The sequence below is a fragment of the Mesocricetus auratus genome, unplaced genomic scaffold, assembly GCF_017639785.1.
Source record: "Mesocricetus auratus isolate SY011 unplaced genomic scaffold, BCM_Maur_2.0 Super-Scaffold_100011, whole genome shotgun sequence".
Taxonomy (NCBI): Eukaryota; Metazoa; Chordata; class Mammalia; order Rodentia; family Cricetidae; genus Mesocricetus; species Mesocricetus auratus.
Window position 1 is genome coordinate 74,093,635 of NW_024429195.1, and position 20,380 is coordinate 74,114,014.

At 42.9% G+C, this 20,380-nt stretch overlaps 1 protein-coding gene across 2 annotated transcripts in view; it reads right to left on the reverse strand.

The window, feature by feature from the left end:
- Ntn4 (netrin 4) overlaps positions 1–20,380 on the reverse strand; it is a 98,432-nt gene that overhangs the window by 21,429 nt on the left and 56,623 nt on the right. For both annotated transcript variants that reach the window (XM_013111922.3, XM_013111921.3), the window contains exons 4-5: positions 18,262–18,388; positions 15,316–15,504 (exon numbers count right to left, since the gene is read on the reverse strand). In XM_013111922.3, the coding sequence (XP_012967376.1) occupies positions 15,316–15,504; positions 18,262–18,388 (316 nt within the window). The remainder of the gene's footprint in view (positions 1–15,315; positions 15,505–18,261; positions 18,389–20,380) is intronic.

A 20,380-nucleotide genomic window follows, 5' to 3' on the forward strand; every position in this document is an offset into this window, starting at 1 on the left:
TGTGTAGGAGTTGACCTCTCAGTAGGACCTTATGTTTTAAATCGACACATATGTCAGGAATGGCCAGTGAAGAATGTGATTCTATCACGTGTGCTAATGGATTTCTGTCAACGTGACTTTTTGCATAATAACAAGACAGAAATACCAGTGGGAAACTATGCAGAACTAGCTGCAGGCCGAAGGCCCCAGCGTCCTCCACGGCTGCTCTCCAGACTGCTGGGGGAGGCTTGCCTCGCGCCCTTGACTTCTGAAACTTGATGGCTGTCAGTATCTGACACACAGAAAGAATACGCATTTCTTTTTCTCTTCCAGAATGCACACACTTGTTATTGTTGTTTAGGGAGATTGGTGGGCTGGGGAGAGGATGTCTGCAGGTGATGGTTTGAGTCTGAGTCCTCAACACATATTTTATACTGATTATTCTTTTTGTTTGTTTGTTTTTTTTGAGACAGGGTTTCTCTGTGCAGCCCTCCCTGGCTTTGAACTCATAGAGATCTGCCTACCTGTGCTTCCTGAGTGCTGGGATTAAAGGTGTGCACCACCAATGCCCAGTAATTATTCTTTTTAAATTCAACTCAAGAATTTTTTTAAAAACTATTTTTTGTTTTCATTACTATACATTCATTGTACTGGGCCACATAAGGACATTATCGCTCAACTATATAATGTTCTTTGAGCATATTGTTCCCCCAAGCCCCTCTCCCTCCCTTTTGCTTATCCTCCTGATTAATTCTTTGCTACTCCAGAAAGTTTCACTTTACTTTCATGGCTCACTTACATATATGATTTCATGTGTCTAAATGAAATCTAGAAACCACAAATGAGAGAAAAACAAGTTCTACATTTATCTTTCTGAGGCTGTCAAAGTTTTGACACACAATGTTTTAAGTCCTTGACTGTTGCTTGTCATTAGACATGAAACTCTATAGTGAAGATTATAGAATATTTCCTAATTATTAGTATCACGTGTGTTGTTGTATGTGTAAAACTTCATGGAGTTGGTTGTCTCCTTCCACCTTTAATGGGTTTCAGGAATTGGATTTAGGCCATCGGACTTGGTAACAGGGGACTTCACTGGTTGAGCCGTAAACATTCTCTTACAATGCAAAGGACTTTATTTTCAGAAGTGCATTAGTTAATGGAGGTGTGTCCTACTGGAAGAAAATCTAAAGTAATAGTACAATGTTTCTAAGCAGATGCAGTAGAGAAACTTGCCGTACAGAAGATTCCATAGCAGGTTCCCTTCAAACAACGAATCTTGATCATCGCTAAGTGAGACACAAATTTTGTCTAGAAGATTTCTGTAGGAATACATCTCTGATGGCCATTGCCTCTTTAGAACATTTCCTGAAAAGGGCTAGGACATGCAGCTGCTCTGGAGTACTTTCTAACAGGAAGTACAACTGTTAATGAAATAATGGATTGACAGATTGATTTCAAACAACAGTGTGCATTTATTCCAACTACAGGAGCTGATGGTAAATACAGCTGTTTGGAAATTTGCCTATAAGATCTCTTAGAAAAACAGAGAACAAGACAGAGATACTATAATGAAGTGGATAAGGGATAAAATTGGGAGTCAGATTGAATGAGTTAAAATCCTGGTTATAAGGCTTATTTATTTATTTATTTATTTGTTGTTTTTTTTTAAAGACAGATTTTCTCTGTGCAGCATCCCTGGCTGACTTGGAACTTGCTCTGTAGACCAGGCTGGCCTTGAACTAACAGAGATCCTCCTTCTTTAGTTCCAGCATGGAACTAAAGTTGTATGCTACCACACCCTGCCTGAGGCTTATTCTTTATAAGGCTTTATAAAATTAATTTCCTTAAGTCTTGACAGCCTCATTAGGGAAGGCTAACAATATCTATAGCACAAGGCAATTTGTAGATGAATAGGTTGTATATGCATTTAGCACTGCATTAGGAGTTTGTGGTCTGTGTAATCAATAACTGATATTGATTTCTGGATGACATGTGCTTGAAGATGCTCACCATCCATCTACTCTCTGTCCATGGGTCTATCCATGCATGTCTCCACTGCCTGCCTATCTACCTACACTTTCACCTGGGAGGTTCTTAAGCTGTAGCATTAACATGACCCGCCAGGAACCAGAGACATGAGGGAGCATAGTAAGAACTGTATCTCTTGAGTGAGGGAAAGAAATGATAAAAGGTGCTGGATGTCAGGACTGGGCTAGTCCACAGGGTATGAGAGCGCAGGGTAAACCAGCAGTGACCTCATGGCTTGATCTTCAAGGGACTGAACAATTCACTGCAGCCAGCCTCCCTCTACCTTGCCCTCGGGAGGAATGTGGTGGCAAATAGTGGCATACCTTTCTTGATTACCCTGTGCTTTAGAGTTCAGTTCCTCTTCGGTTGCGCGGTCCTGTCCTCGGATGAAAACACCAACCTGTCACTCATGTAGTAAATTAGAGTAGGAGGGACAAGTAGGGTGTGATTTATGGTCCCGCTGATTCGAGAGTGAGCCTGTAGTGTAGAACCGGGGGTCGAAGCTGCTCAACTGCACGGATGTGGAAGAGGCCAAACGCCAGTGACAACGGCTGCCATGGAGAGGAAGGGTGGGGAAGCCCAAGGGACCCGCGGTTGCCCCTTCACCCTCACTCACACCTTCAGCGGGAACGAAGCCCCTGTTTGGGCGTCTCCCACTCGGAGACTGATCCGTGACACCAGGCTTGCCATAGAAGCAGCAGTCAGGGCTCTCTAGCGTTACCTGGTAGTTCCCTAACTTGGCAGTTCTGCTGGCAAAAGACACACCAAGAGCAAAATACCCTGAAAGTATTTGTTCCTGATTTAGCGTTTCTAAAAACAGCACTCAGAGTTCAAGGCCCTCAGCTGGGAAAGAAGTGGCTGCCTGGGACCTTTCACCGCTGCCCGTGGCCACTCCCTTGGCAGTGCCGCCCGGGCTCCCAGCATTGTTTTCTCCTGGAAAGGCCAAGGCCCTCCCTGACTTCTGAGGGGGAACTTCAGAAGCTGGCAGTTCATGGGGGGGGGGGGATGGGGACCTGAGGGGGTGAGTTTGAGGTGCAGCTTCGAGCAGAGAGGAGATAGTATAAGCTGTTACAGATGTATGAAGTGCGAAGTTAAGTAGTAGCTAAATGGAGTCCTTTATCTTTCTGAGGGTCACTGTTTACTCCCTCCATTCTGCTGTCATCTCTGCTTGATAGTAGTGAACAGCCTCAGAAACAACCAGTTTTGCCAGTGGACGAGCAGCCATGAAACTAAGAATAATGTAAATGGATCTCACCACGTGAAAGGCAAGATAGCACCTAGGAAGCATTTTCCTGTGGATCCTTGAAATGATAAATACGTTTTATTTGGTGATAGCTACCCTGTAACATTCAATATGCACTCCAGACATACATTTTTCAAACCAATCGTGCTTGATTTAATAAGTAATCCAAATTAACGTGTGCCTTTAATTTACTGAAATTTATTCTCATGAGCTAGAGGTGCCACATGGCACAGGAAAAACCATCACACATAAGATAATGCTTTTATTTGAAGTCTTAAACATTGAATGGAAGGTAATTTATATTTCCTATCTGCCTCTGGTGAAAATTTAAATGTTCAATAAATAAATACTAACGTCATGGCCTTTATTTTTAATCCATGACTGTAGCTGATAGTCAGACCTCTGTTGATTTTTTTTTGTATCATTCCTTTCCTGTTTACCAGTTGTAACCATGCCAGTTTCTATTTATTCCTGGACGTATCTGAGAGATCTTATGTGCTTGAAGAAAAGTTATAATCTCAGATTGAGAAACTGAAGCAAACACTCCTGTGCACATGGATGAACTTAATTCACTAGAAAGCTTCTGGTGCTCTTCTTGACCTTGAAGAGTTTGGTTCTGTCATATACCGCAGTCATTACTATTGTCCGAGTCATACTTTTAAGAGAAAGGCCACCTGTTCAACCCCTGTATTCCTGTTCTACTCAGTCACCATCTTGCTTGCCACCTTGCCAGGAGTGGGGTCATCTTGAAGGCACTTTTGTCCTTTGGAGAAAGAAGCCCTGTTCCCTACTGACTGCACGCGCCTGGACCTCTTCTCTGAGCTGACATGATGAGTCTACTGACTGCACGCGCCTGGAACCTCTTCTCTGAGCTGACATGATGAGTCTACTGACTGCACGCGCCTGGACCTCTTCTCTGAGCTGATGAGTCTAGGCTATCATCTGCCATGGCGTCTCTTTCTCTTCCTAACACTTTTGCAGTTTTTAATTCTGTATTTACATGGGGGAAATGTGATCTATTTCCATTGGGGTAGAGGGTCCATTTTCCTGTATATGTAATGAGCAGAGTAGGCTTGGCACTTGTTAGGTATCAAGTAAGCTGTTTCATTATTATTATTGTTGTTGTTATTGTTTTTTAGATTTATTTTTATGTGTGTGTGTGTGTGTGTGTGCGCGCGCGTGCAAGTGTGGGCATACTGCATGTGTGTAGGTGCCCACAGAGGCCAGAAAAAGGCATCAGATTCCCAGGAGCTGGAGTTCCAGGTGGTTGTGAGCTGCCATGTTGGTGCTAGAAACCAAACCTGGGTCCTCTGGAAGAGGCGCCAGTGCTCTTAACTGCTGAGTCATCTCTCCAGCCCCTCATTTGGGACTTGTTTTTAAACGAATGAATTATGTTATCTAGTGTTTCTTAATGACTTGTGGTCTTTGGTCTTTAGTAGTCTCTCACTGCCTCAGTGTCATTTCTGTAGTGCAGTGTGAGGTCTACAAGGTAGGATCCTCATCTTCCTGTATTTATATCCAGTAAAGCCCAGGCCTTTGCTGGATGAAGGCAGGAAAGAAGGAAGGAAGAAAGGAAGGAAGGAAGGAAGGAAGGAAGGAAGTTAGTTGTCTGTAAGCATAGACTGATTTTCTGTTTTGGTGAACCCCCAACAGGTTTTATAGTTTCTTAGCACTGTTGCATATAATACTGAGATACTGGAAAAAGAAAAAGAAAGCAAACAAGACCCCAAATAAGTCTGTAGAAAATTGCAAATGACCAAATACAGTCAGTTATGCCAAGTCACTTGGTCACAGCTATTTCTTACATTTAATGCTTCATCTAGTCCAGTTTTATTATTTATTACCTGTAATAAAAAGTACTATGACTCTGCAGGAGACATTCCCCACCCAAAATAATGCCTTTCACCGAAAGCAATCCTTCCCACATGAGTCAATCTGAAATTCTTCTCTTTTCTTGCATGCAATTATCTCTAATTATACCTCTTTGTTCTAGGGCAATAACTTGTTTTTGAAATCACCACTCCGTAGTCCCCTCCTCTTTTTGGGTGTCTATAGAAACTCTTGGTTTAATGTTTACTTAATGTTTATCATCTTTATCAAGTGTAAGATGGTATACCTGATTTATTCATTCAATGAACTTTACCTGCTGTTTGAGAGATACTGCAGAGAATTTACTAATATTCATCGCTTCTCTAGTTATGTATGTGTGTGTGTGTGTGTGAGAGAGAGAGAGAGAGAGAGAGAGAGAGAGAGAGAGAGAGAGAGAGTGCTAGGATACGCTTCTATTGAGCTATATCTCCAGCTCTTGTTTATTTATTTATTTGTTTGTTTGTTTGTTTTAGGCAGGCTTTGCCATGTGGCCCAGGCTGGCCTTTAACTTCAATTCTTCCTGCCTCTGCCTCCTAGTGCTGGAATAAAGATGTGTGCCACCATTCCAGCCTTTATTGACTTTTATTTATCAGTTTATAACAATTCTCAAAGGGAGAGGGTAAATATTAATATATGTTGCTTAATCTTTGTATGGTCATTATGTTGTTATATTGATTTTTTTCTATTTCTTTCATTTTTCTTACCCCTATAGTTTTACTTTTTGGGTTAAAACTAAAAAGCTGCCACACTGCTGGTTCTATATAAATGCCGCTTTTCAAAAGCAGTTATTTCATTTTGATATTACCTGGGAATCACCCGCTCTTGCTTTAGAATCAAACGGAGATGCTTGTGTCGTTCATATGCTGTAAAATGAACTTATGTGGCCGTGCCAAATTGCACTTGGAAAGGAAGGGTTCCCAGTGGGCTACTGCCCGAAGGGACTTTACTGGCACCTGAGAAGCCGGGCCCTGGACATAGGCACAAGAGTAGAAAACTGAAGCTGTGTCTGGTTCCTAACTGTGTTTCATGGTAAGGCATTCTGGATTCCCTTAATGTAAAAGCTTTACCTGTAAGACGAATGGGAAGGAGAGACCAGGATACTAGAGGGGAATAGGAAATAACAGATAGTGATAAAGTGAAGAAATGACTATGAACTGACTATGCAAACAGACTATGAAGGGCGGAAAATCAGCCACCCACCCAAGGCAGCTGTATTTCTCCTGTGCATCGAGTTCTTTTTGCCTCAGCCAGAAAGAAGACAGTGGGAAGATGCAAGGGGGAGAAAGCAGTTTGGCTGACAGACTCTGTGTGTGTGTGTGTGTGTGTGTGTGTGTGTGTGTGTGTGTGTGTGTGTGTGTAATCGTAACTAAGGAGCCAGATAGGATCTTAGTAAACACTTGATTTGAGCTTCAGGGTGGGGGAGAACAAGTTTGTTTTTATTCATGTGCTCCTAAAAGGCTGAACTTATTCTGGCCACTCTGGATGAAGGGAGGGTGCTGACCTTCCAGAAGGTGACTGCTCGGTGCCTTACTGCTTCCAGCTGCTGCTTTTCCTTACATATTGAGAAGACTACGCCGTGGTTAAAAATGTGTTTCTTGACATTAAAACATCCACTGTAAATGAACTAAGTGGGTGTGTCCCGAGAAAGAGCTAACCCTGTTCTGCCAGGCATGTGTTCAGACATCTGTTTAGAACCTGCTCTGGGGAGAGAGGAAAGTTTGCACAGAAGCATCACAGAGCGGCTGTCAGTAGTCCATGCCCTCTCAATCTCCCACCCACACAACACTTCATAAATCCATTAGTGTCGAAAAGAAGGGACGAGGAAGGAGAAAATCTGGGGAGAATTGGATTCAAGGATTATTTCAATGTCAACACAGTAACAAACCTACAGTATTACAATGCTGTACTGTTCCAAAATAGATCATTATGGAGCAAAACTAAATGCTTTAAAGAATCACACGCATAGCTGGACAATGGTGGTGCACGCCTTTAGTCCCAGCACTTGGGAGGCAGAGGCAGGCGGATCCCTGTGAGTTCGAGGCCAGCCAGGTCTGTGGAGTGAGCTCCAGACAGCCAAAGCTACACAGAGAAAACCCGTCTCAAAAAAACAAAAGAAAACAAAACCCCAAAAAACAAACAAAGCAAAAAAAGAATCACACACATTACACACATACTCACACATGAAAGCTATATATACTATTAATAAGAAGTTCAATGATTGGAGTTTCCAGATGAATATTCTGAAATAGTTACACAGAAAGCAGACATCTTAGAATGTTTTCACAGATTATCTTGGAAAAAAAAAGCAGGTTCTATGCTAACCATCTTGCCTGGGAGAAGACATCGAACACGGATGCTCCCCAGTGTGTGTGTGTGTGTGTGTGTGTGTGTGTGTGTGTGTGTGTGTGCTTGCTAGCAATGCTTTAGGATTTCCTGCCAGAGGCACGGTTACCTCAGTGAGAAGATCACATTACAGAGTCTTTCATTCCAAGGTGGAAGTGAAGACAGCTCACCCCTGGAAATAGGACTGGTGTATACAGTGGTCCTCAGAGGCCATCAGGGAGTTGGAAAGGCTAAATCAGAATCACCAAGGATGCTTGTAAAGAAGTGTGGCTTGCTGTTGGGGTTTCTGAGTCAGGAGATCTCAGTCTTTTATGTTCAGCAAGAGCTCTCAAGTGATTCCGATTCATACCCGATGAGCACAGAGAGTGTGCCTGCACTTGGGAGAGTGGAGTGTGAAGGTGGCTAGGCCATGTACAAAGGAAAGAAGCATCCCTCTTATGTTCACCACCTGTTTGCTTTCGTAATGCAAAACGTTCGGGGCTTCGGGTGTAGCTTAATGGTAGAGAGCTTGTCTGGCATGTGAGTCCCTAGTCAGTATTCTCTATCCCCTCCCTCAAAATCTGGTAGCGTGAAACAGGCCAAGGGGGAGCATTAAAGCCATAGACATTGGAAAATGCTACAAATTAGGACTCTGTCTCCACCCCACTAAAAGACTGTTGTCAAATATTAAAGATGTGTTACATTTGTTTATGCTGTGGAACAATTTGTTTAATGATACAAAGATGTGTCCCATTCTTTTATGTTGCATTTGTTTAACTATGTAAAGCTGTGCTTCTTTGCCTGTCTAAAACACCTGATTGGTCTTAATAAGAGCTGAACTGCCAATAGCTTGGGAGGAGAGAGAAACAGGCGGGGCTGGCAGGCAGGGAGAATAAATAGGAGGAATCTGGGAAGAAAAGCTGGAGGACTGAGAAAGGAAGGAGAGAGGACAGCGAAGTCAGCCACCCAGCCACCCAGCCACCCAGCCACCCAGCCACCCAGCCACCCAGCCACCCAGCCACCCAGCCTCCCAGCCTCCTAGCCACCCAGCCTCCCAGCCTCCCAGCCACCCACAGAGAAAGAAGTAAAGAAAGGTACATAGAATAAAGAAAGATAAAAGCCCAAAGGCAAATGGTAGATGAGATAATTTAAGAAAATCTGGCAAGAAACAAGCCAAGCTAAGGCTGGGCCTTCATGAGAAAGAATAAGCCTCCGTGTACTTACTTGGGAACTGGGTGGCAGCCCCCCAAAGAGTAAAGAGCGAAGAGCCACAAGAGTAAAACTACCACCTACAAAAGTCAGTACACCACTGGGCGCCACGTGGCTTATTCTCCCATTTTTAATCCATCTGCCATAGCCAAACCACCATGGGATATAGTCACATAAGAGGGGTTTCAAGTGGGTCTCTCTGAAAGCAACTGTGTCCCTTCAGAAGCACACTGACACTCAGAGCAGCTCAGCCCAGAGAGAGGGAGACCTCCCCCTTCCTCTCTGCCCTTAGCAACCACTTAGTTTGAGTCTGTTTCTGTTCTTAGCCCTGAATTCAGCTGGGAGGCTCACGTTTTCCCTTGTGTATTGAGACCTTAAATGCACTGTCCTTTAAAACACTTCTTTTCCTTCCTTGTGTAAATAAATTCAGTTTCAATGATCTCCACTTGTCTTAAACAAACAAACAACATCCCAGGAATCCTCAGAAGTGATTCCTTGGCCTGGAAATGTGTGGCGGATAGTCCCACACTAGACTGGGAAAGGCTGGAATAAAGAGGAAGTGAAAACAGGTGACTTAATTGCTCATAGGAATTAATATATTGACAGCAGATTTGGTGCAGGGCCAGGTTTGATGGAGCTGTGACATTAAAGTGTACATAAAAGGACCATCCCATTTAACACATTGGGACAGGGAGAGGCACAAAACCAGTGAGAACTCTAATGTGGCCAACAGCCTGTGGCTATTGTGCAGGAAGCTGGCAACCTGAGAGCTGGCTCCCAGTGTTAATGTCACTCTGCTTGCCAGGGAGCTAAGGCTACCAGGTGACATCCCACAAAATGCATGGGAGCTGCTATAAGGAGGGATGTCATCAATTCACTTCATTCCTTAGCTAACCCATTCAAGGCCACAGAGGCGCTCATCAGCGTTGGAAAGCAGGACAATAATTTCAGAGGAAACAAACAAGGCCCATGAAGAAACACTGTAGGGGATTTCCTGAGAACGCCTTCCTCAAACTGTCCTCATTTCTATTCCCACCCTCTCCCCAGGGCACGCAGTGTGTCTTCCCTCCCACAACACAGCGATCATAATGGTACCATAGCAAAGCACTTTGAAAAAGTTCAATGAGTTCACATTCAGCCCGTTGGAGAGTGAACAGAGAATACTGTGCACTTAGTGAGTGTCAACCAGGGCTGGCCCACCCATCAGGTCACTGCCACTGTATTGAAGGGTTCTGTTCCTCTAAATGTCTTCCCAGCCTGTTCAGGAAGGCCCTGACATCTTACAGACCTGGTGCCTGGAGAGGGGACAATAAATGTCTTTAAGTGAAGCCTGCACATAGATATAGCCACTATACAAAAAGATTTCTAGTGAACGGCAGCAAATTGGGCCTCGAGGAGTCTCGTGGTAAAGAAAACTTTAGTCAACTCACTTCCTAAATTGACAGTCATAGGAAAACATCCCTTCTTGTAATTTCTGCTAACACTTCATGGAATTAGAGTTCTGCTGAAGATCAAACATATCTATCTAGATTTCTGTTTTTCTCTCAGTAAAACTTCTTCAAATTTATTTTAAAATTCTAAGTTTATAAGCACACAGAAAAGAATGTTTGGTTGATTTGTATGCTGGTTTAAGTAGATATTCTGCTAACTCATTTACGCAGTTTAACTCTAGAAAGTGCACGCATATTTTTAATCTTCATTGGAAGGCATTTTGCAGACCTCTCAACTGCTAATACAATAAAGCCACGTGAAGAATTGTCAGAGTGAAGTTTTGACTTCACCTGGAGTGGGATCAGGGGCTCAGTGTTTCTCAGCAGCTACCAGAGGATGCCAATGAGATTGGTGTCTGGACCACACACTGAGGGCAGGTTACTCTTCTGCCTTGGTGAACTCAGTAGAACAAAAACAGTTAAATTGTTAGTCTGAGTAAGATCGTACATGCTGTTGTTGGAACCACACAAGGAAATAGTTTGGATTTTCTTCTTTTAAAGCAGCCTGGTTTTTGATACTTCATTCCATGAAAGTAGAAACTGATGGAGAGAAAGTTCCCAACTATAGTGATTCTCTATAAGGGTAACTCATGTCTGTACGTCACATACACAGCAGATCTTATGGGTCATCAGCTTTGTCATTCAAAAATGAGTTTCCCTTGTTTTAATCCTTCTTGTATCTTTTTTTTGTCTTTTTATTTTATAAAATCAAAACAAAATAAAAAAAAATGGTAAGGGCCAGAGAGATGGTTTAGAGGGCGAAAGTGCTTGCCATGCAAGCCTGACTACTTGAACTTTATCCCTGGGACCCATAATTAAAAAACAAACAAAACAAAACAAAAACAGGATCAGGAGGGGGTAGGGGCTAGAAAAATGGCTTGGCAATTAAGAGCGCTTGTTGCTCTAGCAGAAGAATTTAGTCTGGTTCTCAGGACCCACCTTGGGTGGCTCAACCACCCTAACCCCATCTCAGAGGGATCAGATGCCCTCTTCTGGTCCCTGGGGTCACCTGCATTCCTGTGCACATAGCTACACACAGACATACATCCACAGAATTAAAACTAAGATAAAATCTTTTAAAACAGGGCAGATGCGGTGGAGCACATTCGCAGTTCTCGAATTCCTATGGTGAGAAGAGAGATAGAGATGGGAAGAGTGAAATCTGCTGGATGCTTGTGGGCTGAAGTCTGGAAGCCCACAGAAGCAGGAGAGGCCCTGCCTCAATAAGGAAAACAGGAACCAACCCCTGAAAGTTGTCCTCTGGCCCCCTACATGCACATGTGCAGACACACACACACACGCAGACATTTAAAACTAAGACAGTGAATAACATAGAATGCTTTAAGATGAATCAATTATACATCACTATAATATATTGCAAATATAAAATTGTTGTTAATTAAGGAACCAGGACCGGTGTGATATAGCACAAGCCATGGAGAGCATATTAATCATAGTTTATTATAGCGAGACTGATAGGGGGGAGACAGACATGACAGAGAGAGTAAGGTAAGGGAGAAGATGAGATGAGAAAGGAGAGTAAGTGGGAGTAAGTGGGCAGGGGTCTGTCCTTTTAAAGGAGTCCTTTGCACCTGCATGCAGACTGGTTCTCATGGAACTCTGGACTGGCCAGAGTGCTGCCTGAGTGCATTCTGCCAGGTAACAGGGCAGGCCAGAGTAATGCCTGAACCTTTCAATAATACTTTACTAATTAAAATTTTCTTTGCAATGGCTTCCTGTGTTCTGGAAACTGAACATTAACTTTTTTTTCTATTTATTTTTTTAAGATAAGTTGTCATTACATAGCTCTGGCTGTCCTCGAACTCACTATGTAGACCAGGGATAACCTTAAACTCACTGAGATCCACCTGCCTCTGTCTGCCTCCCAAGTGCTGGGATTAAAGGTGTGAACCACTACGCCCTTCTCAGTGATCATCAAGATGTTTAAGATGGCAGTCAGGGCTCTCTAAAATCTAGCCAACACCAAGAACCTTCCTGAGTTTCTTTCACTGTTCTGTTTGGTTTTCTCTCTAATGGAAATGACTATTTGCTATCCCATAATGATGCTCAGATGTTAGTGAATTGTTAGAGATTGAGATTGTTTTAACCAATATACAATTATGGGGGAGGGGGATACAGTGTGACCTGTGACCTGGAGGGTTTGTTAAAATTCAGATTCTCGAGTCCCATCAACCGACTTTCTGAATTTGTGGGTCTTTGTTGGTGCCTAAGCATTTGCACATCTAACGCCTCCCTGTTGACACTGCTAGTACTCCCCCAGGGGTGACATTTGAGAGATCACTAGTTTGGTCATTTTCATTAAGTCCAATGGGAGAAGTACGAGTGAGACAGATGTCACCCTTGTATAATACAAGAACTGTCCTTTGAAGCGAAGCCACATTCTCTCCTCAGACACTGCACAGCTCATCATTTTTGTCCGAGTCAAAGCTGAAGTGTGTGGTGATATCTCGTTTGTACAATCAGGAAAGCTTGCCTGAAGATCAGAGGGCAGAGCTAGTTATTAGGTAAGCACAGAGGTCTGGAGGGCTGTACAGACAGACAGGAAGTGAGATGGCTGGGCAGAGAGAGGAATATAGGAGGGGGGAGACAGGAACTTGGTCTCTTTTCAGCGGAAGATTTCGTAGCGGTAAGAGCTCTAGGGAATGCTCTGCTTCTCTGATCTTTCAGCTTTCACCCTCTAATATCTGGCTCCGGGTTTTTACTATTAAGACCTATTAGAAGGCGTGTTACAGAAGTGCTTGCATGGTTGTCCATCAGCACGTATAAATCGCCCCAAGCCATTTCTCTAGTCTCATCTTCCCCAACTCCCTAACTCCTGTTCTAATGCAGCCACATTGACCTCCATGATTGTCTTTGGACAGAGTCGGCACCTTCCTGTCTTGGAATACTTGCTTTAGGTGTCCCCTCTGCCTAGACATTTCTCATTGTCTTCAAATCTTGGCTCATCTTACCTATCCAAGCATGAGACCCAACTCCCTTCTTGTCCTGCTCAGTATCACACTTTGTCATTCCTCTTCCTGCTGTACTGTGTGACATTGTCCTTCCTCTTCCTACTGTACTGTGTGAAATTGCCCTTCCTCTTCCTGCTGTGCTGTGTGACATTGTCCTTCCTCTTCCTGCTGTACTATGTGACATTGTCCTTCCTCTTCTGCTGTACTGTGTGAAATTGTCCTTCCTCTTCCTGCTGTGCTGTGTGACATTGTCCTTCCTCTTCCTGCTGTACTGTGTGACATTGTCCTTCCTCTTCCTACTGTGCTGTGTGACATTGTCCTTCCTCTTCCTGCTGTACTGTGTGACATTGTCCTTCCTCTTCCTGCTGTACTGTGTGAAATTGTCATCCCCACTCGCCATGATCTACGTTTCCTATTTTGGTAATGCCAGCACTTAATACCTTCTTATATTTTTGGTTGTGAGCCTGTCCCTTTAATGGAGTCATCTCTCCAGCCCATTATTACCTGACATTATATACTTAGCAATCGTATTTACTGCTTGTCTCTTGTACTAGAATATATATCTTCCCGGGTAAGGATTTCTGTTTTGTTCCCTGATGCTTCCTAAGCTCTCAGCACATAATAGGCCCTCAATAGATAGTCACCAAATGAATGGATGGATGGATAAATAAGTGAATACATTAGGTACACTGAACAGTGTTATATTTGAAGAAAATATTATACACATTAGAAAACGTTGCCTATTTTCCTATGAGAGCTATCTAGGTTATTCAATGACAAATGCTTTTTCTTTTCCTCTTTAATTTGCTGGGTAATGCACTTTGATTTTTAGACATTTGGACTAGTGGTCTGAGGCTATGGGATATGCATTTATACATATACACATTCCCACCTCTTTAAACACACCTAATACAAATGGTGTTGGGTTGAACATTCTCCATATTGAAGCACTTTTCTGTGCAGTTCTTTTAGTCAGCACTTTAGGTAAGAATTTTTTGTTTCAGTTCCAATAGTACACATAAGATAAAAATGAATCTTAAAAAAAATAGCTACATCTTCAAAATCCGCTGCACTCTGAGGCGGATTCAGAGTTGCAAGGAAACGATGAGCTATGCTGTTCTCTACCCTCCACTGCTCACGAGACGAAGCTTGCCACAAGAAACCCACCAAACTGCGTGTGGCGATTTCACCATCTCCCTCAAGTTCAAAACATGTATTTTTAGTCCAGGCTGGCCTCAAACCTGTGATCCCCCTGCCTCCACCCCCTTCAGCAAATCCTACCAGCATGTGCCATCACGATCGGCTAAGATATTATATATTTTTAAGAGAAATGTGTTTTTTCCTTTTAAAAGGGGGGCTGGGTAGGGTGGAGTGGGGTTGGGTGGCGGTGTCCCAGAGTGCTGTTTCCCATTGTATTGATCTCTTCACGTCATTGATTTCAAGCCAGAGTCCTCATTAAAATAAAGGACATGATCATCAACCACCATTGACAGGCAAGTGGTTTCTCTTGTCTAACAGCCTCTAGTTGAGAGGCCTGCAGGTCCATCGTGGTTATTGAAGCTTTGCACCCCAGTGGACGATGCTTTGGCTCCCTCTGCCTGCTTCGTACTCACATATGGCAATGCTACACACGGGAAGCAGACCTCTTAATCTACTCTCTTCAAGTGAACTTCTGGGAGCTATGCCAGCAGAGAAGCAGAACCTACCTGTGCATCCCGCGTTTTAAGAGAGAACATAAAACTATTACTCCCTGCATTAGTCATGACGACAGGGTACACTTGAGCAGTGTCAGCTGAAATACATTCATCATGGCATGAAAATCCTTGGTTTTTTTTTTCAGGTGTTCAAGGTCACATAGCCAAAGTGTAGGTGACCACTCAATTCCATCAGCATATTCTTACTCACTGTGTCCTCTTTACTGATATTTCCCCCCGTCTTCATTGCTCTTACTAGGTCTCATGTTCTCTTGTGGCGCTAAGGAAACTTCTTTCTCGGGGGAAGGAAGGGAGATTCCCTTCATGAATATTAGACTGTTTTGACTGAACAGCTTGAAAATTCTTGGCTCCTATTGATAATAAATTATCTGATATCTCCGTGTGTACTGTCTGAGGATTTCATAAACTTTCTCCCTTGGGCCTGCAAAGGGAAGGACAGTAAGATATGTCTCGTTTGCATAGATCACCTTAGGCGCCATGCTTACCTTTGCAAGCATCTGGGGCAGAGAAGGGTCTCCTGAGGTCACGGTAGAAACCCGGCTTACAGCGCTGACAGTGCTGTCCTTCAGTATTGTGCTGACAGTTGTTGCAGACACCACCGCTGCGATTCCCTGACGCCTCCCACACATTGATGTCGAAGTGACAGGTGTCGGCATGCCCGTTGCACTTGCAGGCTGGCGGTAAAACAGCACAGGAGGGACTAAACACTGCAGCAGGTTCTCTCATGGTTGAGATGTTAAAATAGAATGAAGTCATTGTTACACTGAAATTTTATTTATTTAATACAAAAAGGAATATCTAAGGAAATATCTTGCTTTCCCTTGATCAGGGTGCCACTTTAATTTTATGCTTCTTATCTAGATTTCTGTTTTCCATTGTATATTGGTATTTCAAAGTGTTAGTATATGCATGAAGGTCATTGTGATGGTTAGAGTTAATTGCTAACTGGACAGACTCTAGATCACTTGGGAAATTGGCCTCAGCATGTCTGGAGATTATCTTCATTATGTTAATTGGTGTGGAAGGAGCCATCATAATTGTGGACCAGGCCAATCTTTGGGCATGGAGTTTGGATTGTACAAAATGGAGAAAACAGTTGAGTACTAGTATGCATTCCCCGTTGCCTGCTTCCTGACTGTGGATACAATGTGGCCATCCTCTTCAAGTTCCTGTACTCCACTTTCCTGCCGTGATGGACTGTGCCCTTGAACTGTAAGCCAAAATAAACCCCTTATATGGCTTTTGTCAGAGTATTTTATCACAGCAACAGAAAAGGAAATTAAATCATTTATCAAAGTGAAGATATGTCCATTGAGGCAAAGATATTCTGGTAACCCTGTAGACTGAGGTGGGTGTTTCTTTTGGAAAGATATTTGAGAGGTCACCTGTTTTCCTCTTTGATGGTAATACTTGACCATTTCTATTTCTGCTACCTTCTGAGGATCAGTGGATCTCTTAGTGGAGAAAAACCTAAGACTCTTGGCATTATTTGAAAAATACAGGGTATGTTGCAGATACAAACCATAATTCAGGCTCACCCATGAGCCTAGAAAGAAACATCTGGTGGACAGTGAACAGAGCCTAAGTATCTCTCTCTTGTGGAACTAAGATTAAACCCAGGGCTTAACATGTGCTATTGTGTGTGCATACATGCGTGCGTGTATGTATATGTGTGTGTTTGTGTGTGTGTACACACCACTGCACACACGTTTGCATATCAAAGGACAACTTTAGGGATCAGTTCTCTCCTTCCACCATGTGGGTTCCAGCTGGAACTCAGGTGCCCTCTTCCTTCTACTGTGTAGAGCCTGGGGATTGAACTCAGGTCATCAGGCTTGGTGGCAAGCATCTTTACAATTTGAGTCCTATTTTTGGCCCACCTTTTTACTTTTTATTTTGAGATAGAGTCTTACTTAGTTACCTAGGCTATCCTTGAAGTCACTTTATAGTCCTGGCAGGCTTTAACTTTGGGATTCTCCTGCCTCAGCCTTTCAAGTACCTGAGATCACAGGCCTGAGCCATCAGACCTGGTTTAAGTTATTGTCTATGGAGTGACATTTCTCAGTTGTTGTCATTTGGTGAGTATAAGGAAGTCCACTACTGAAGCCTCGGTTTATAGAGGGACCTCCGTGCTCCTTATGTAATAATTTCTCAATGACATCTCTAAACTTATCAGGCTTTAGCTCCAAGTGACACGTCTCTGTGTCTGTGTATTTAGATATGCAGTGGGTTTCCATGGAAAGGACCAGAATGGCACTCTAGGAATTTAGGAGAAATTCTTTAGATTCTCTTGATAAGTGATTTAGGAAAAGAATCCAGACATCCCCACCCTTATCCTGGAAGTCAACTGTATTTGAAAATCCTAGAGCTATTTTTTTTTCATTGTTTCCTCCACATGTCATGGTATTTTTCCCAGACTCGTATCTTTAAAAGGCAGATGATAGTTTGATATTTATGCTTAGAGGAAATCCTTTATATTTCTTAGAAATAAATGCATTCTGATTCCAGATTGTGTGTGGGGAGAGACTTCTTGGAGATTTGTTCACGGTACAAACAGTTTCAAAGCTGCCAAAGGATTGAGTGGGCAAGAACATGCTATTTGCTTGGACACTTTGGGGGACCTAAATGCTGTCCACGAGAACCTGACATGGCACAAACATGAGTAGACACACGATTTAAAAATCCTCCCAAAATAGTGTTGGGACTGGAAACATTTCTGTGGGCACGTGTTTCTCAGAACATCTGCCCATTTGAATGATAGCCTGCTACCATTGGACCAGACAGAACACTGTAAACTACAAATGGAAAAATGGTTCATTTCCTATGCCCTATCTTCCCTTCTCCATATGCAAACCCCAAATTAGTCCTAGTAAAACAATCCCATCCTTGACGTGCTGGTTTAGTTTCAGGTCTAATCCATCAGTGGGGAAAGAATCTGATGGACCCCAAAGACTGGGGATCAAGTCCTTATTCCTTCTTTTTCTATCTCTGGCCAGACGTCTAACCTTACAGAGCCTCAGTTTCCTGATTTCTAAAACAGGACTGATACCATCTGCTCTCTCGGGTGGTGTTGTGAACTGAATTTAAAAGAGCTGCTTCATGGTTAGCATCCAGTATCGCAGCTATGAGCGCAGTCGCACGCTATAACCCTTAGTTGCTCGGGTGTCTGCTCATGTTTGTATCATGTCAAGTTCTCAAGGACAGCATTTAGGTCCCACAAGTGTCCAAGCAAATAGACAGCACATCCTTGACCACTCAGTCCTATTGGTAGCTCTACGAACTAACAGTTTCCAGTGGCTGGAGTCACGCTGGCCAATGATGTGGGTATATTTCGTATAGCTTCTGTCACCTACCACTTTATATTGTGTTTCAAGAGATAAGAAGGAATTCACAGATAAGTGCATTCTACAAAGAAGGCTTTTGATACTTACTCCTGCACTCGTTAGGAGCCCCTGTTCTGCCGTCTGCTGCCTCCCAGGGCCGGTCATTGTACAGCGGGGCACAATGTTGGCAGTGGCTGCCCGCTGTGTTGTGTTTGCACATGCACTTCCCATGCACCTGCAAAGCAACCACGTCAAGTCAGAGCTGGGAGCATGGGCCGCGTCACCAAGGAAGAAACTCTCCCTTCATCTCGTGGCACCCGTTGCTTTCAGCAGGAAGGCATTAATTCACTTTTTTTTTTTGAAGAAGTTAGCTAGCATGAGGAATAATTGTTTTTGACTGTCTTGTGATTAACCCCTCTCCCCTCAAAAGAAACAATACGTTTTCTTGGCTATAGGATCTATGACCCTAATAAGAAACTCTGCAGTATTGGCTAAGTATTTAAGTCAATTTTAATATCCTTAGTTAAAAAAATTCTTAGTTTAAAATAAATAGTGCATCTTTACTGTAGAAAATTTAGAAATTTGTAGTCTTTTTAAAAATATTAATATCAACATTTGAATATATGTGTATATTTCTAGTGCCTTAAAATGCAATTAAGGACTTGTTCTACATAACATGTTAGGAATATGTATCTTTGTGGTAGGGTATGTGTCTAGCATGTGTAAGACTCCTGGGTTCAATTCCTAGACCCCTACCAAAAAAAAAAAGAAAAGAAAAGAAAAGAAAAAAGATTCATATGCTTTTTTTGTTTTGGTTTTTCAAAGCAGAGTTTCTCTGTGGCTTTGGAGGCTATCCTGGAACTAGCTCTTGTAGACCAGGCTGGTCTCAAACTCACAGAATCTGCCTGCCTCTGTCTCAGGAGTGCTGGGATTAAAGGCGTGCGCCACCAACGCCGGCCACAATTGAATCCTTGAGGTTCATCTAACATAGTGTGTTTCTCAGAGAAGGATGCTTTGGTAGAATTCATAAGGAGATATTTTTGGCCCTTATTTCACTGACAACATTAGTGTCACCTAGTAAGAATTACCGGGATACTGATACAGTGACCATAGACAAGAAACTTGGTAAAGTAGCTTTGAATGGGGTCTATAACTATGAATCTGCAAGTTTCTGTTGAAAAACAGTATTTAAAACAATTCAGCATAAAGGTAACAAATCATGTCAATCTGTCATTGAATATTTATTGGTGATCTAGAAGGTACAATCACTATGGTACACTGAGTTTGGTACTCAAAATATCACCTTTCTAGTTATTTTTACTTATATGTGTATTCTAATATATGTCACATGTGTTCAGTTGCTTTCAGAGGCCAGAAAAGGAAGCTGGGTTCTTTGAGCTGAAGTTACAGGCTATTGTGAGCTTCCTGGCCTGGGAACTGAACTCGGGTCCTCTGGAAAAGCCCAAGGCACTTTTAACTGCAGGACCATTTCCCAAGCCACAGCATTTCTTTTCTTTAAGAAAGAACGAGGAGTTGGTGGTTGTGGAGAGATGGCTCAGTGGTTCAGAGCACTGGCTGCTCTTCTAGAAGTTTGATTCCCAGCGCCTACATGGTGGCTCACAACCATCTATAACTCCAGACCCAGAGATCTAACACCTTTTGGCCTTTGTGGGCAACCGGCACTGCATGTGGTGCGCATACAGGTAAAGTAGTAGTAGTAGTAGTAGTAGTAGTAGTAGTAGTAGTAGTAATAGTAATAATAATAATAGTAATAATAATAATAAAAAAGGATTTGGGTGGTTTGAGAGATGGCACAATGGTTAGGAGCATGTACTGCTTTTCAAGAGGACCCAACCCTAGTTGAATTCCCAGCAACCATGTCAGGAAGCTCGCAGCTGCCTGTAGGTCCAGCTCCAGAGGAATCCAACACCTCTGGCCTTTCTAGACACCTGCACTCTTGTGTGTGCACCTGCCCATGGGTGTGTTCATGCACACATATATACATAATTAAAATAAATTTCTATAAAGGAAAGGACATAGTACAATTGGAGCACAAAGATTTCCAAGACAATAAATAAATGCAAAAGAATGAAAACGATGTTGGGACTCAAAAGATTTACAATTGATCATAGGTTGACAGATGTGGAGGGCACTAAGAAAGGCATGGGGTTTGATCAGGCTGCATTTCTGACAAGCTGAGAAGAAACTTCCCAGGCTATGTAATAAA